The 18,335-nt window shown below is 38.0% G+C and overlaps 1 protein-coding gene across 1 annotated transcript in view; it reads left to right on the plus strand.

Annotated features, from left to right (window-relative positions):
- The window catches only part of NKAIN2 (sodium/potassium transporting ATPase interacting 2), a 542,543-nt gene that overhangs the window by 505,543 nt on the left and 18,665 nt on the right, over positions 1 to 18,335 (plus strand). Inside the window, exon 4 of the mRNA XM_012805160.1 lies at positions 10,310 to 10,370. Within this exon, the coding sequence (XP_012660614.1) occupies positions 10,310 to 10,370 (61 nt within the window). The remainder of the gene's footprint in view (positions 1 to 10,309; positions 10,371 to 18,335) is intronic.

Raw genomic sequence — 18,335 nt, forward strand, 5'->3', positions numbered from 1 at the left:
TTTTTTACACCCTCTGTGGAAGTACCCTTGGACACTCTTGAGAATTTTCATAGCCCAATTTAAAAACTCACATGCAAAAAAATAATAATAATGCAATAAAATGAATTGAGTTATTTAATACAGGTGTTAGGATGTTAGCTCAGGACAGAGTGAGGAGAACCTAGATGTGTCTTTTGGTATTTAGGAAACACTTCCCTGAGAAGTAGCCCTGATATACTCCATGCTTCAGAAGGTGCTCATAGTATGAAGTTAAATTTTGCTTGTTGGTTAGGAAAATACCGCATTTCATGAAGGTACCAAAAAGCATTACATACAAATTGGATAGTTAATATGGAAGACTAAAGCACAGCCACAAGTGCTTGGGCTAAAAAGATACTTTTCTTTCAAGTCTTTCCTTATGAGCAAACATTCATCATTGATTAGATTTTCAGGCTTTTAGACCCATCCCAACCATACTGAGTAGCCACCTAACATGAGTTTCCCCTTGCTCACCAGCAGTGAGCTGGTCTGTAGGCATTGTTTTAAGATTTCTCATTATCTCTTAATCTTGGGATATCACTTAACTTCTCTAAGCCTCAGATTTCATATATATAAATTTTGGACAATGATAAAACTTCTCTCTTTAGTTTGGGAAAGAATTGGTAGAATAATAGCTGTAAAGATGTTACCCAGAATATAGTTAACGCTCCTATAGTGACAACTATTAGGATACTTTGAATATATATCACTGGCATTTCCTTTCCTATTTCCCAACTATTACCAGGATGCGAAGGTTTGGTTAGATGATTGATTGATTTTGAAGTTTAGGTATTAAAAAATAAAAATGTGAAAAACACAAATTCAGTTGTAGTTTTTACAGTTCTATATGTTCCCAAATGTTAATGATCATGTTACCCTGAAATCCCTTCATTTTGAAGTATATGACACAGCTTCTGTCGCCTTCTTATTGGCCTTGAACCAATATGAAAGAAGATAATTTAAGATTTACTTTGAAAAGAAGGTAACTCAGAAAGGAAGAAGGGGGTCAGTGAAGAACACTAATCATAGCCAAGTTCTGACTCCAAAATTATTCAGTCCAACTGGATTATACCACTACACATGGATAGAGTTGATGGGCCTTTTAAGTGACATTTTGATTCAGCTTTGTGCCTTTAAAATTGCTTTGGGGAAAAACTGGTCTTCAAATTTGTGTCTTCCCCAATCCACATCTCATTCCCTTTGGGGGCTCTTTTTCTGTTGCTAACTTTACTCCCATTCATCTTCCTCTGCCACATACTGCAGCCAGTACTTTGCTCCAGAAGAGAGCTTTATTGAACTCCACATAAAATACGTTTTCATAAGCATAAAGCATATTCCCACAGATGTCATGGTAAAGGGACCAATTGCTCTAAGGTTCCTGATTAACTATAGTTCTGAAACCCAAATAATATAGGAATTCACTATAATATTTGGAAGCAACTTTTATCTTTAATGATACGTTCTGCTGTTCCCCTTTTATTTAGTTTTTTTTTCTTTCACAATGCAGTGAGAGCACTACTGACATCCTTTTTATATATTGTTAATCAATAAACTACTTTGATAATTGGTGCAATAAGTACTGAAGTTGCGTTTATATATTCTAAAGCTTCCTAGTCTTTGAATCATGTACCACTGAAAAGAAAGAAATATTAATGTAGTTTTAGCTCCTTTTTTTTCCAAAGGCACTTATTTAGTGGTAGTTATTTTTGTAGCTAGTATTCCAATACAAATGATCTGCTGTCCTAGTCTCTCAGAGAATTTGACCTTGTATTCCCATTGTCATCACTGGGACAGCACATGCTTTCCAATGACACACTGACCATTTTTAGCCTTATCTATTAATTGGAATGCCCAACATGGGCTACTTTATTTTTGCAAGTGCCTTACTTTTTCACAGTTAATTTTGTCATGGGTTTCTTGTTAGGTGTGAGCAAAAGTTACCCTGCTTGTACCATTTTATCCCAAAGGAATTTTGTTCAGGAATTTGAAGGATAGTAGTAATTATTTATATTTTACAGAACATTTTAAAACTATACTTTCTGCCTCCAATAATTCATAATGAATAACTCAGTGTCCCTATTATACATGATAAATATATAATATTAAACTATGTTTTGCCATTAAGATAATATGGTATTATTGATGGGTTGCCTTTTATACCTCCAATTATTTTCAGTAAATAGTTTTCATCAAGGACTTCCCTATGGCTTTTACCTCTGAAATGGAAGGCATTTTGTGGCAGTTCTGTTGCACTAAATTGGCCATTCTTTTGATCATGTCCCAACTGGCACATGTGTAGAATGGTTGAACTGCTGCTCTCAATACACTTTCTAAAACTAATCTGATATTTACACTGTGAGAGAGGTATTAACCATGAAGATATTTGAATTTGATTAGCCATTTTTCACCCTGCCTGAATATCTTTATCCCTACTTTTACTAATAGGTACTCATCTGAACTTGGGTAAGTTTTTGGTAAGTTTAGAGCAATCAAATTGGCCAGGTGCCAGAACAAATTTATACTGAGAATGATTGGTAAGCCAGTGTTGGCCCTTAGCTCAATCCATTTCCCAACCGGAAGTAAATAATGCAAGTTTGCATGTACGTCTAAATTATTTAATCTTTTAGAAAGTGTTTAATACAGTCACGCTTGATGATGCAGCACAATACCTAAAGGCTGGCATTAAGATATGTTTGTGATCCTCTGAAAAGCTGTTCTGACCCAGTAGGCTGTGAACATTCACAATAGCACTCGAGGCAATCCTCCATGAGTAGGTTGATAACTGCACCTGGATTATTTGTAGCAAAGAAAATTTGCCATGTGCTCCATAATAGTACAGCCAGTGGAATGGTATGGGATAAAAATCATCTGGTGAACAATAGAGATGATATACTAGCCCACATGATAAAATGCTTCATATAAAGACCTTCATTAATAATACTGATATAATCACATTAGAACGCTTTGCTGAAGCAATCTCAAATTATGTAGATGGAATAAGATGAAAAAGAGCAAGTAAAAATCATCTGCAACTTAAAATTATACTTTGTGTGTGCATAATATCCTTCTTTTCAGATTTCTGTTGCAAAAAGCATGGGCTTAAAGCATATGAACTATGAATTCAGAACAAAAATGGACTACTTACTTGAAATGAAACCATAGAACTAATTTATTTGAAATGCGAGATAATTGCAGATAAAAAAAGTAGTGTTTGCCAATGCCTCATCTGAACTCCTAGTCAAGGAAAAAAACTGTCTTTATTAAAATATTTTTTGCCAAAAAAATTAATATGTCTTTTTTCTTAGAAAACTAGCATATCTACCTTGTTTAAATATATCTGTAATTTAATACAAAAGGTTTTTAACATAAATAATCATACCCTAAAATACACTATTTTCAATTAAACCTTTTACTATGAAAGTATGGTGTTTCACATTCAGTTATATAAAGTAGCATGAGAGCTCCTGTGTGCCGTTTACCCAGTGACCCCAAATAGTAACATATTAGAAAACTTAGTAGAAAATCACGATTGGGGTATTAATGTTGATAGCCAAGACACAGAACAGATCTATCCACTACCATGAGGATCCCTCATGTTGCCTTTTCTTGGGCCCCCTCCACTTTCCTTGGACCCCATCCTTCCTTCGTTCCTGGCAAGCCCTAACCTGTTCCCCATTTTTATAATTTTGTCACATCAAAAATGTTATCTTAATAGAATCATATAATATGTAACCATTTGGGTTCACTTTTTTCATGCAGCACAATTCTATAGAAGTCCATGCAGGTTGTTGCATATATCAGTAGTCCCCTCCTTTTTATTGCTGGGTAGTTTTTCAGGGAATGAAATGTACCAGGCTTTGTTTAGCTATTACCATTAACTCACTGGAGGACATCTGAGTTGTGTTCAGTTTGGGACCGCTATGAATAAAGATTCGATAAGCATTAGTGTACAAGTTTCTATGGGAACATATCTTTATTTCCCCAGGATAAATGCCTAGGTGTAGAATTGCTGGGTTATGTGATAATTGTATGTTTAGTTTTCTAAGGAACCTCCGAACTGTTTTCTCAAGTGGCTGTATGTAAATGTTTCCCTGTCTTTGCTCTCGAGATTTTTGTCTTTGATCTTCCAAAAAGTTTAACTATTGTGTGCCTTGTTGTGAATTTCTTTAGCTTTATCCTGTTTGGGGTACAGATTTTTGAATTTATAAGTTCATGTGTTTTGTCCAAGTGAGGAAGTTTTCAGTTATTATTTCTGTCAGAACTTTTTCAGTACTTACCTCTTTCTCATTTCCTTTCAGGACTCCAAAGACAAAAATGTTAGCTCTTTTGTTATTTTCCCATGGGTCCCTGAGGTTCAGTTTATGTTTTTCAGTCTACTCTTTCACTGTTGACCAGATTAAGTTATTTCTATTGTTCTACCTCTGGTTCATTGATTCTTTCCTCTGTCTCCTCCATTCTGTTGGTGAGTTTTCTTATTATTGCATTTTGCACTTCTAAATCTTTGATTTGATCCTTCCTTGTATCATCTATGTCTTTGCTGAGCCTTTCTAATTTTTTCATTTATTCTAAATGTGTTCATAATTGCTTGTTGAAGCATTTTTATGATGGGTACTTTAAAATATTTGTCAGATAATTTCTAAAATCTGTCACCTCTGTTAGCTTCTCTTGATGCCTTAGTTCATCCAGAGTAATTTTTAATTGAAACGTGGATATCTTGGGTATTAGGTTGTGAGACCCTAGATCTTAATTCAACTTCTGCTTTGGCTGATTGCTCTGATACTGTTTTGAAAGGAGAAGGAGGGAAGCTAATTCATGTTTGCCAAGTGGGGACAGAAGCTTAGGCCCCTTGCTTAGCCTTGCTGAGACTCAAGGTGGGAAGCGTTTTTCATTTAGGTTGGGAGGCAATAGGAGCTCCTGATCCCCACTCATCCCTCACAGATACCACCATGGCTGGGGTGAGTAGAAAGGCTTTGTTACTGCTCCCAGGTGGCTTTCACCAGCATCTGCCAGGGCAGAGGACTGGCCTCATTACTGCTGGGCATTGGTAAAAGTCCTGATTTTCTACTGGACTTCCACTGATACCACCCAGTTAGGGAGCGGAGAACTGTCTTGTGACTGCAGAGAGAGGCCTGAACTCTGGATTGACCATGCTGTCTCCACTAATCCTGCATTGGTAGGATAGGAGGGGTCTTCCTACTTCCCATCAGGGATGAAAGTCCAGGCTCCCAGACGGACCTCTTAGACACCACAGCTTGATTGGGGGTGGGGGGAGTCTTGGCTCCCTACTCTGTACTACTGTTGCTGGGGAGTGAGGCTACAGGTTTGGTTTTGTTTATTCTTGTGTGTCATCATTGCTGTTATTATTGTTTTCATATAGCGATGGCTAAAGAAGAACAGATATTATTGTCTTAAAATTTTCTATCTTGCTAGGCTGCCTTTTTCCTGGTCCTGTGGCTAGAGAGGGCAGGCTTCTGTTGAGCTTTTTAAAAATCTGTGTTCACTGGCCTTTTCTAAGTCATAGACTTCTTCACTATCAAATATGATATACATGAGACCAAACAAATAAATCAAAAAACAAACAAAAAAAAATACCATGTAATTCACCCTACGTCCTTCCTTGAGTTCCATAGTTCCTAACTGTTCTGCCTTCTTTCCACTTTCCAGAGTCTTATTAATATATATATTAAGAACATCATATATGTTGTTATCATATATATAAAACATATCAGTTATATATATAAGAAACACACATAGCAGTCTTCTTTATTATATATATATATAACATATCTATATCTATATCTATCTCTCTCTATATATATACATATACATGTATGTATGTAGTCACAAGGCAGCCCTTCCCTCCCCAACTGGGTGGTATCAATGGAAGTCCGTAGAAAATGAGGACTTTTACTAATGCCCATATTTTAATTGTGTTTAGTAGGAGGAATAGGGAAATGCAACCCTCCTACTACTCCAGTTTCCTGGAAGCACAAGGATAAAATATTTTCTTAGCCAAAAGGCTGAGAAGCAATTAAAAATACAATATTTTAAGCACTAAGGTTGTCACGTTTTAAATATCACAATTGAATCTTTTAAAATACTTACCAAAAGGCTTTGGTTTCCTTCTTATCTATTAGCTTCTAAGTGGATTTCTGGGACATACAATCATAATTTGGTTTGTGGATACAAAAAAGAATTTTAATCTGATTTAGTTATAGAGTAAAAAAAATCATTTCCTTTCAGTCAGTAATGATATCAAGATGATATGTAATTCCTTATCAGGTGAATTAGATGTGAACAAATCATATTAGATGCATGAAGGTGAAAAGATGAATAAAAATGAAAAGATTTAGACTTAACTCAGCTTTGAATGCCAAAGACTAAAACAACTGGAATATTTTGTATTTTCACAAGTGGATAATTGTGTGTTTGCCTAGTAAAATGTCATATGTACCATCTATTGTTATTACTACCATCTTTAAATAATAAACAAAATAAAATCATTCCATTTAAATTGCAAGCATTCAGACCTACCGTAATAACACAAGTCTCTATGTTGTGCTTTGTCCTTTGTGCCCCATTATTTCCCTTCATAAAGCCCAAACTCCTCCAGAAAGGGGTCTAAACATAATCCATTACTTCTCACCTCTTTTCTGCGATTTCCTCTCCACCTCTCTCCTTTCCTCCCTTCATTCCCTTTCAAAACCCTACCATCTTTCAAGGTCTAACTCAGAAGTGGCAACCTCCACCCTACTCAGGGAGTGTGTTGCCCATTCTTGGGGGCAGCAGTACCTTAATTCAGTCTTAAGGAATGATTTAGAAACACTCAAAGTACAAGGCAGAGTAGGATGGGGAAGGAGGAGGTGTAGGGCGGTAGTATTCTTTGTTGACGTAATAGAGATTGACTTAAGAAATGGAGGAGGAAAACCACCTGATATATGTCAGCAAACTACCAAGAGCTTACCGCTCTCATCAATCAATTTTAACAAGGAGTGGTGGAAAATGAAGCTAAAAAGGAAGCCAAGTATCACATCAAGAAGGATTTTTAGTTTGTGAAAACTTCTATTTTGGTAGGTGGTACTCCTTAAGCATGTATGTAGAAAAAAGTAGCATGATTAGATTTGCAATTTCCTATGCACTCAAAGCCCACTGCTTGTGGCCCTAATCTGCCTTCACAGTATGAGATCCCCAAACCTTCATCAGATGTTTAACTACTGGCCCTTTCTGAACAAAATCCATACCTTGCCCACCCGATGATCTCCTTTTGGAAAAGCAAGTCCCACGTTAATTCTCATCTGCAAAAATGCAAATAACATTTTTCCGAGATGGTTGTGAGAATTAATAACCTAACACATGAAAGTATCCAGTTTATTATTTGTCACTTAGTAGTTGTACAATATTTTTCCTTCCTCCTCATAATTTATCTAAATCTATTGATGCTTCAAATTCTAATTACATGCATATGTATCCCTGCTATAACATTACAAATTTCTTAAGGCTAGGACTAAATCTGAAACAGTGACTCTAACTGGTCCCTTTAAGGGACATATGGCAATGTTTGGAGACATTTTCAGTTGACTGTCTTAACGTATAACAGTCCCCAGAAAACGAATTGCCCAATCCAAAATGGCAAACCCTGGTTTATTTCATCTTTGCGGCCCAGGCAGCAATTAGCAGAGTTGCACGTTGTAGGGGGCATTCAGACTTGTTGGAAATGTTATGAAATTCCTTGTCTGCATGTAAATTTCATAAATTGATGTTAGGGAGATAAAATTAAATTAGAAATTTCTATAGTGTAGGAAAACTGGAAGAGAGTAGAGTCCATGAATTTTGATGAATTTGGGGGAAGCAAATTTCCATGTGTGTTTAAAGGTGGCCAAATTTAAAGCTCAAGCTCTCTTAATCAGCAAGCTTTTGTAACAAAATTCAGCAGGATTTACCTTTATATCAAAGGAGCTCCCCTGATATTTAAAGAATGCAACTGAATACAATTAAAAGATCACTAGTAAGCAGAATACAGCACCTTAGCAGAAGTCTGGGACAGTATACTTAATAACCTAGAATCTAGTAGCACTTAAATGAGAAGTTTGAACTTACTGGCTCTGAATCTCAGAATTTATCACTGCTTGCTACCAAGATTTTCATTTTGAAAAACTGAAGTGATAAGAAGCAAAAGAGAAGCTTGTGATTGGGAAAAAATTGCTTTGCAAATAATTTAACAAGTATTCAAAACTGAAATGAAGAGCTAAACTATTGATAAATCCATAACACTTAGCCGCATATAGTAAGGACTTCATGCAGAGGAAGAGACGAAAGTAAAAGCAGTACCCAAGTGACTTAACCAAACCCCAGAGCTCTTCACCTAGCCACAGCCACATCTACCAGTGACAAACAACCCATGGGACTGGGTTACTCCAAGAAAAGAGCATTTTCATGGGTCTTGGTGGATACAACTAAGAAGTAATAGTGCAGTCTCTATTTTTCCAGTGCCCATGACAATGGTCAAATCACTACATGGGTTTTGTTTAGTTAAATCAAACTCTTTGCAAAAAGCCAAATAGGAGACACTGGTGTTTAACTCCGAATTCTAAAAATAAGTCTCATAAAAACAATGATGGTCACTCTACTAAATAAGGAAGCAGTTCTTACTATCACTATTTTTTTTTTTTTTTTTTTGGCCGGGGCTGGGTTTGAACCCGTCACCTCCAGCATATGGAGCCAGCACCCTACCCTTTGGAGCCACAGGAGCCACCGTACTATCACTATTTTATTTCCAACATTAACATATAATTCAAAGAGCAACAGGCTGATTTGATGATTTTTCTAAAACATTTTTTAAAAGAAAACTAATTCTACTAAATACCACATACAACATCAGCAATATTCATATTTAGCTCTCTGTGAGGTAGACTTGTTAAGATACAACATTTGGGGAAGGAAGGACGAGAAGTATACGTTCCCTCTCAAGCCCCTGAAGCCCGTTGGATGGGTCTTCTTCCCAAGCTGTGTCTCCCCAGGGCAGTTACTGCTGCCTTCTCTTCTGTCCAGTACAACCACTGTTTTACTGCGGAGGATTCCTCTTTGGAAGATAGTCAGAATCTGCCAGAACGTGCTTTCTCTCTCAGATCCAACACAGAATTTCTGAAGTTCTTTTTAATTGGACCCTGTCCATCTCCAAATTGTTTTGTTGGATCTGTTAGTGGACCCTCTGACTTAAAATCTCCCACTCATATCCTCCATGAGGTCATTACGTGACACCTAATGAAAAACAACTTCATTAGGCTTATCAGAACAGCATCTTTTTCCTCTGTGCTAGAGCTTTCTGATTGAAGGCAGCAGCAGAAGGCAGCCTTTAGTGTCCCCTTCTCCACACTAAATATTATTGTGAGAGGTCAGTACTCAGCCAGGTCAATCCTGTCTTAAATGTCATTGAGAATAGTCTTCATCACTATTCTGTGTACATACCTCTAAGGATTCCCTCAAACTGGATTACTTGTGCACAGAACAAAAGAGTGTTATCCTTATTAAGAAATTATTAACTGGTTCCTCTGCCCACTCTCAAACTTTGAGTAAACATTATACTGATATTAAGGCATACAAAACCATTATTCCTAGGGGCTGGATATCAGATGGCTTTGCTGTGTGCTTTTGCAGGTACCATTACATGAGAAAATACTTCACTAACCACAGGGACCTTTTTGTACCAATAGTATGTCTCAGAAAGGATGGAGAATGTGTGCAATCCCAAGTTCAATATGCTGATGATACTCCTTGCTTACAGGTGTCTACCTCATCGTTTCTCTTATACATCATCTTAATTATGTTCAGTTTGCCCTGCTTCCTGGTTCAAAGAGTTTTCTTTTACTTACAAAGAGTTTACACAACATATCATGGAATCTCCTTAACATTTTTCTTATGGTCTCTGGGAATCTAATTTTAAAATCTTGGGCTCCCAGCTAACGAAAAGTAAACCAAAAGTTGATTGGCACAAATGAGAGTGTTAACCCATTAATGAATAGCTAAAATTATTTTTTTCTGCACCTAAAATTATTTGTTTTAGATTGTCCAGTGATTAACAAATCTTACACACAGAAGCAGATCAGAGAAAAACAGAGCAATGTGTTTATTGGTAAGACAGATCAACATCGTTTGAATCAAGAACCCACGCTGGAGGGGAGATTTCGAAGCCTTGAGTCTTGTTTTAAATTCCTAATTGTGAAAGGCCACTCCCTGATAAGGCCCAGTTTTGTTGCCTTTGCCTGATATCTAAAGCATCTCTGTTTTGTTTCAGCTGGCAGGGTTCATCTACGCCTGTTATGTTGTGAAATGTATAACTGAAGAAGAGGACAGCTGTAAGTATTAAAGCTCTGTTCTGTTTCTTTCAAGTTCAAAGCATCTTCTTCACCGCCTCCTACCGGGCTTTCCCATTCCTCAGACGAGATCCCACAGCATAGCTTTACAACGGGAGATAAGCCTTTTGTGCCCATCCAACTAAAATGTTTCTCATAAAAGTATCCAGCATATTGAAGAAATGGTGCATCCATTTTGGAAACATGCTACTTTTTTTCATCAAAAGATATTTTTGAAATAATGTCTCTTAGGACAATTCTGATAGGAAATGTAAAGGTAAGAATGGGGATGGAAGTGATCTGAAATGCGGTTAACTTGATTGTTCTCTTTTTATAAACTATTTGTTAGGTGTTGATATCTAATCCATTTCACCTAGAACTATAAATTCTAAAAATCAATGCTTTCTAATAATCACTAAGTTTTTTCACAAAAACTGACTTTGGATTAATTCAGAGAATTTGTCTCTGGGAAATCAAACGTTTCTATGTCCTTTCTCTTCCTATTGATTGATATAAGATGGCTAGAACTGATCCAGAGTTTAGAATGTGGTACCTTCTTACAAGCCTCAAAAGGCTCCATCATGTTCTGCTCTTCCAACCACAGAGAGTAAAAGGTTTCAATCCTTCCTTGCCCCCTAATGATCTGAAATAGGAGGACTAGAAAAAGTTTTTCCCTTCTGTCTAGGTTCTATCATGGATAATTGTTTATTTAGCTCAGAGGACAGATCAGAAACAGGAATCTTTTGTTTCCGAAAATATTTATAATTGTGGGTTTTTGAAACAATGGGAAAAGAGAAAATTGATAAAACATTAATGATTTGAGGGAAAAAACAAAAGATATATATAGAGAGAGAGACATAAATATATATGTGTGTGTACACACACACATTTTTTTTTGCTTTCCAATTATACTGGAAAGAAATGGGCAGTATTGGGTGACTAATTTAGAGGAGGCACTTTTTCAGTTATACTCATACATGATATAAAGTCAGAAATATGCAGTATATAATTTATATTATTTTGTGTGTCAAAGAAATTGGTGGTCCTTTCACTAAATAAGGTTTTTTTCAACATTCTTGAATGCATCAAGTGCTAGTCAGACTTTGGAAATTTTAAGATGAATCATATGCCATATTTTACCTCTACAAACTTGCCTACTAGTAGGCAAAATCAAATCATGTGAACAAATATGCATAATGGAACTCTGTAGACTGTATAGTGGGTAAAGAAACAAAAGGGCACCTGTGGCTCAAAGGTGTAGGGCGCTGTCCCCATATACCAGAGGTGGTGGCTTCAGACCTGGCCCTGGCCAAAAACTGCAAAAAAAAAAAAAAAGAAGAAAGAAAGAAAAAGAAACAAGCAAACAAAAGAAATCAGGAAAGTTTCCATAAAGAAGGAAATTCTTGAGGTCAGTCTTGAAAGGTGAATAGATATTTATTGGATAGCTGGTATGAAAGTGAGCTGGTCCCAGGAAAAAGGAGGGAAAGGATGAAGGCATACCACAACCAGACTAATGCAACAGAATTGTGTCCCGTGCTAGAGGCAGACACTCAGAGAAAATTGGAAAAGCAAGCGTGGATGAGATTGTACAAAAATGTGTATGAAAAATTATTAGTTTGTATACAGGTAATTGGCAGGTAATTTATAATTACCTGATTGGGAATGCACTTTACAAAAATTATGTTGGCATCAGTATGATGGGGAGATTTGGGAAGGAGAAAGATTAGGGCAAGGAAACCTGGTTAAGATTCCGTGAAAAATCATTGTCATCAGGGCTGATGAGGATCTGGATTCAGACCAGTGTTGGAGATAGAGAGGATATATATGATTTGAGACATGCTAAAGTGCTGTGTTCGGTTGGGTGGGTACTGCAGTGAGAGGAAAGGAGACACAGATTCCTGAGTGTCTCATGGCATGCGTGGAGGGAAATACTACTTGAGGAGTAGAGTGGGAATCAGATCAGTAGTTCACACTGGCAATTGTTTAAGATACCTAATGACTATACAGAAGAAGATGCATACTAAACACTTGTCTTCCACACAAAAGATTTTTTCAGAGATTAGGAAGGGCAGAAGATCTATGAATTTTTAAATGTATGGACTCCACAAACTATGTAATTTCATTCAGATATTACCTTCAATGTCTATATACCAAATCCTTGTTTAAGGGAAAGTCCACAGTTAATTTTCATAGGGAAGCTGGGCTTTCCCTAGATTATAAGGTTTGATTTCATTTCCCAATGATGCCAGTGCATGTTTATCTTCAAACACTTACTGGCATCCCACGTCTCCTGCGTGGACCATCAGTATCCCTCCAGGATGGCCCCTCTCAAAGAGAATCCTAGAAAAGGTAGCTCCACAAAACACGCTGTTCAAAAAAGTTTACAAAGCCAAGTGAGTCTGACACTGACAATTTGGAATACACCTTTACATTTTAACATCTGTGAGAGCACAGCAGTAAAGAAATACGCCTCTGTTTTCCTAATTCACAGTTTTGTTTTAGCTTGAGCAAGCTATAGTGAGGCCAGATGCACACCAAAAAGAGAATTCAGAAGAGTTTTACAGTTATATTATGCCCATAGTTCCCTGAGGTATGCAGAGACAAGCCAGGCAGGGCCACTCAGGAGAAGGAGCAGAGTCATCATAAAGCATGAGTGGTGAGGCAGAGGGAGAGGAATGTTTATTGTGGTGATAAGCTGACTTAGGATAAGCCAGCCTGTCCTGCGGTGGTGCCCCATGAAATTCACGTTCACTGTAACTGTTAGAGCAAGGACCATCTAAAGTCTCCAGATGTTTTGGGTAAGCAAGAGTTTACCTGGGAATACCCAGTGGCCATCTCGTAGATGTTAAAACATTAGTTTACAGAAATTTAAAGTATGGTTAATACAAGTCTCCAAAAATATTTGACCACATAACCCTTTTTTCATAAATAATCTTAATATTACAGAGAATTAGAATTCCAGGGAATTTATCTTAATGAATTCTGTCCTAGATCAAGTTGGAGCCAGAGCAATGTAAATACAAGGATGCTTGAAGTCATCAATGTCTTATCAAGTTTATTTCTCAAGCATCCGATAAGCTTATTTCTGAAAGATGCCAAAAAATAACATTATGTGTGTTTTGATCATAACACTTTATTTGCTTTTATTAGTCCATAATACAAGCAAAGTTCTCATAGACACGTTTACTGATTTTAGTCTTATTGCTCAATGGGAAGATACGAACTTTTAAAAAAAATTACATCCAAGTAGACTGACATGCGTTGTTCACGGGATTAATTAGGAAGCATCCCTGAGAAGACGCTCATGTGGGCTGGTTCCCTGTCCAGTGGTCTTTGATGGCTTCCAGTTTTGCCTGTGATCATTCACACACATTCAAACAATCATTATCTTGGTCACTTGTCTATATGTTCATTTCTAGACACTGCCTGGTTATGTGACTTCCAGTACTATAAAGAAGGATTCTAATTTTTGGTAGTTACATCATATAGAAAATTGTCTTAATCTTAAAAGAGTTTGGTGAAAAGTAAAAACAAAAATGCTCTCAGAAAGAAAACCCTGACGCATGGAACAGGTTGAATGTATATGTAAAGACTGAGAGGATCTCTTTGTGTCTGTTTTGACCTAGTACGGATTTGCAATGAAGCATCTTGATGGCAGTGTAGTGGCAGGCATGGGTGTTAGCTGTCTGCTTGCCAAATTTGTGGTTTCTGTCCCTAAGAGCCCTATGAGAGACAGAGGATAATTTTGGTTCTGTAACATGCTGAGAATGGACTGCACAGATACGAACCCAATTATGGCAACTGGACAAATAAAGTATTCTTGAAGTCAATATGATGTTAGCCAGCTATTTCCTCATTTCTGATACTTCAGATCTTACAGCAGCAAGTGTACCCAGGGAGCCCCAGAGAAAAGAGGCAGAAACATGCAGGGAGCAATAGAGAGTGAGCAAAGACTCAATCTTAGACTCCATGAAATGGCATAAGGTCATCATTGTAATTAAGGCAGTCAGACCCAGACACATGAAATGCCTGAGAATTTTTTTCCTTATTTCTCATTTTAAACAGTATCTCATTACCCTTTCTAGAGCCCAGTTTGATTAATACTTGTACAGACACTGTCTTAGTCCATCCAGGTTGCTGTAACAAACTGCCATAAACGGAGTGACTTATGAACAACCGTCATTTCTGTCTCACAGGTCTGGAGGCTGTAAAGTCCAAGAACAAGAGGCCAACAGATTTTGTGTCTGGTGAGGGCTCGTTTCCAGGCTAACAGGCGGTGCCGTCTCTCTGTACCCTCACACAGTGGAAAGGGGGCAAGGCGGTTCTCTGGGGCCTCCTTTGTAAGGCCCTTGTCCCCTTTATGAGCACCCTACTGTCATGACCTGATCACCTCCTGAAGGCCCTGCCTCCTAATAAATACTATCACACTGGTGATGAAGTTTCAACATACGAACTTGGGGAGAAACAAACATTTACTTCATGGCAGACATTTTAATACAAAACCATTTGTTTTGTTTTGTTTTCCCAAGGAAAAGGTCTGGACCTTTTAGTTTACATCTGTGACCCATTAGTTTTCAGAGCCAGAGCCACAGCCTGGCAGGTTGGCTGGCTGAGCAAACTCACAGGACACTACTGCCATCTTCTGTGCCCACCAGGAGATGACAGCAACTCAGAGCAGAGATCCCAAATAGGAGAGGAGTATGCTCCTTCCTCATGGATTAGTTGGTGAAAGCTGCCATAACCACATACCACACACTAGGCATCTTTAAAAACAGAGATTTATTTTCTCATGGTTCTGGAAGCCGGAAATCCCAGATCAAGGTGTTTGCAGTTTGGATTTATCCTAAATCCTCCATCCATGGCTTGAAGATAACCCCTTTTTGCTGTGTCCTCACAACTTTTTCTCTTTCCTGTCTCTTCCACCAGTCCTATTGGAGTAGGACAGTAGGGCCCTAACCTTGTGACCTCATTTAACCCTAATAACTTCTTATTAAAGGGCCATCTCCAAATATAATCACATAGAGAGTTGTGTCTTGGAATGTGGGGGTGGGGAGAGACAATTCAGTCCATCACAGCCAGACCCAAACCAAGGTACATACACCATGTGGTCCCTGCACACTTGAAAATATCTATGGGGCACAGGGTGGGGCTCCAGCAGCTCACAGGCCCATCTAACACCTGTGGGCAGGAGGCTTCGAGGCTGTGGCTGTGGGGCCAGCCCCGTGCTCACCACCCCCTCCAGGAGTTTCCGCTCAGCGTCTCCTGCTGTGGGGTGATCCACCTTCAGATGAGTAGCTCTTCACCAGAAAAAAAGCGGGGACCCCTGCCCCAGAGGGTGCGCCTTGACCCAGGAACCCTGTCTGAGTGGGGCAACCTTCACAACATACTTTTGTCTGTTTGTTCAGACAAAGGCTGCGATCTATCTTAGGAGAAAAGGCTTTCTCTGGGAGAGCAGGCAGCTCGCTGTGCTGCTTTTGTGGCAGGGCCGGTCGCTGTCTCATCTGTCACCAGACGCGCGCGGAGTGTTCCTTGTGGCCTCCAGTCTTTTCTATTCCCCTGTCGTTGTTCTATTTTACAATACTCTGTGAAGGAAATGAAATGTTCGGAGATTCCTGTTCGGATGTGCCTCTTATCATAAATGTAGCTCTTCTCTCTCACATCGTCCTCAGCCCTTCCGCGCCGCAGTCAGGTGTCTACTCACAGTAATAGAACTCAGAATTTTCCTCTCTGCTTCATTAACATTGTTAGCTGTGACAGTTAAAAGGAAGCCATGCGGCCGTGGAAAATATCACTAATCCACAATGGGGGAAAAAACGTCATCATGTGATTTCTCAATTTTTATTATGTCTTCTTCTAAATCTTTAGCTTGACGGTTAAACTACACTAAATGTTGGTCCTCCAGCAAACGGGTCCATTTTTCTAAGTAGTCACTCTAGTTCCTAAAAGAGAGTCAATGTATTTGCAAATGTTATTAAATATTGAAATCATCTAAAGAAAGATGTAGAGTGTCATCTTAAAACGCATATCCCAAGGGAATGATTTTGAAAGCAATATTGAAAAGTGAATTCTAGATGCTTAAATTTGGAGTTAGACACTGGCATGCTCCCACCAAGGAATCACAAATGCATAAAAACCTGTCCTGAATTCTTCAAAATCTGCTGGCCTTGGGATAACGGTCACAATTGATTTATTGACTCTTTCATTTGAAAAGAAAACCACAGGAAATTATTCGCGTCTCTGAAGCTAATACTTTTCTATTATTTGATTTTTCTTCTGAAGCCAGCTGGCCACTTCCACATAGTCAACTCCGTCCTGTATGGTTTGATCACATCTGCGGTTTGGTAGGGTCGCCAGATTTGAATGCAGTTCTTTGAGTCCATACTTCCACCAATGGGATAAGGAAAATATACTTACTTCTTCCTGCTTAAAACGGAATATGTGTTTATTACAGAAAGTATAGGGAATACAAATAAACAAAAAATGAAAATGACCCCATAATTTGGGGCTTTGAATCTCAGTTACCATTTTGACATATAATGTCTCCTGCTATTCCTTTCTTCCTTCCTTTTTTCCTTCTTTATATCTTCTTCCTTCCTTCCTTTTTTTCATCTATATCTATCTATCTATCTATTACATATCTATCATTCTTCCCATCTCGTGGTTAGGCCCATAACATACATTCTCTTTGGCAACCTGAGCTTGCTTTCTTATTGTTTATAACTCACTCTTGAAACTAACCTAACCTCTTCAAAAAACTACCATGCTCTTGGGTGCCAGGTTGACAAGCAGCGTTGCAAGAAGGATCTGTCTATTTTAACTTATTGAGTATTATACTTAAGCAGTCAAATATATTTTTATCATTAGTATCATATTGTTTTCTCTTTATAACATTTGTTTTAGGAATTTGAAAGTAACTAAGCAAAATCATCTTGTCCATATCTGCCAGCTTCCCACCAAACCAAAACTTGCCATTTCTTTCCCCATCTCTGAACAGGACCACATATTATTAAAGCCTGAGGTTCTAGACTTTGAATGCTTCTAATCTCTAGCTACGCCCTACCGAATCCATGGGGGGCCCAAGTGAAAGGAGGTGTCACTTTGTACTTTCCCTACATGCTTCCTCCAAAGCAAAGATGCTCCACATGTACTTAATTGCATATCCTATTCTGATAAAGATTTTTTTGAACCATGAATTCCACAGAGTTTAAAAATATGGAAAACGGCCTACTGTTCTATTTCATCACTTTAATTTTATAGACTCATAAAGATTAAATGACTTGCCGAAAGTCACTGAGCTCATTTGGGAACTTCCAACATCCAAATATCATACATACGGAATCCCTCAGGGTGAAAGAGGGTTAGGAGATGCTGTCAGGATCCACACCTGTCTTATTCCCTGTGTGTATTCAGCTCGTACAGCTTCCCCATCCTGGAGGAGGGCTCAGAAAGTATTTGGGAAATAAATGAATGAATTGGGTCTCCACAAAAAAAAATTGAACTATATGGAAACTGCTAAAGAAATTCGACATCTCCTTAGACTTCCGATTTATTGTAAATAAATGAATAACCAATCAGAATAAAGCACCTTTGTCATTTTCTGAACAAATTGAAGAAAAGGGAAAAAGATGCATTGTCATGTATAAAACTGAATAAGTGATCATCGCCTGAGACAAATGACCTACATATGCCTATGCCTCTTGTCAATCATGCAAGTTCCTCTCAGTCACATTCTCTAAGAGTGACACATAACCATCCTCACAGTCTCCCCAAACTAGCCAGCTCTGGTCTCTTTTTCAGTCTACTATTAAATTGCTCCCTCTTGTGGTTGCTTGGGAGAAAACACAGGAGCGCTATCTTTTTTAATTTTAATAATATAAATTTTATTTGACCCAATATAGCCAAATTACTTTTATTTTAATTTTTTTAAATTATTTACTCCAAAATTTGGGTATTCAGGCTAAAACTGAG

Source organism: Otolemur garnettii, unplaced genomic scaffold (genome assembly GCF_000181295.1).
Source record: "Otolemur garnettii isolate 467f Iridium unplaced genomic scaffold, OtoGar3 scaffold00002, whole genome shotgun sequence".
Taxonomy (NCBI): Eukaryota; Metazoa; Chordata; class Mammalia; order Primates; family Galagidae; genus Otolemur; species Otolemur garnettii.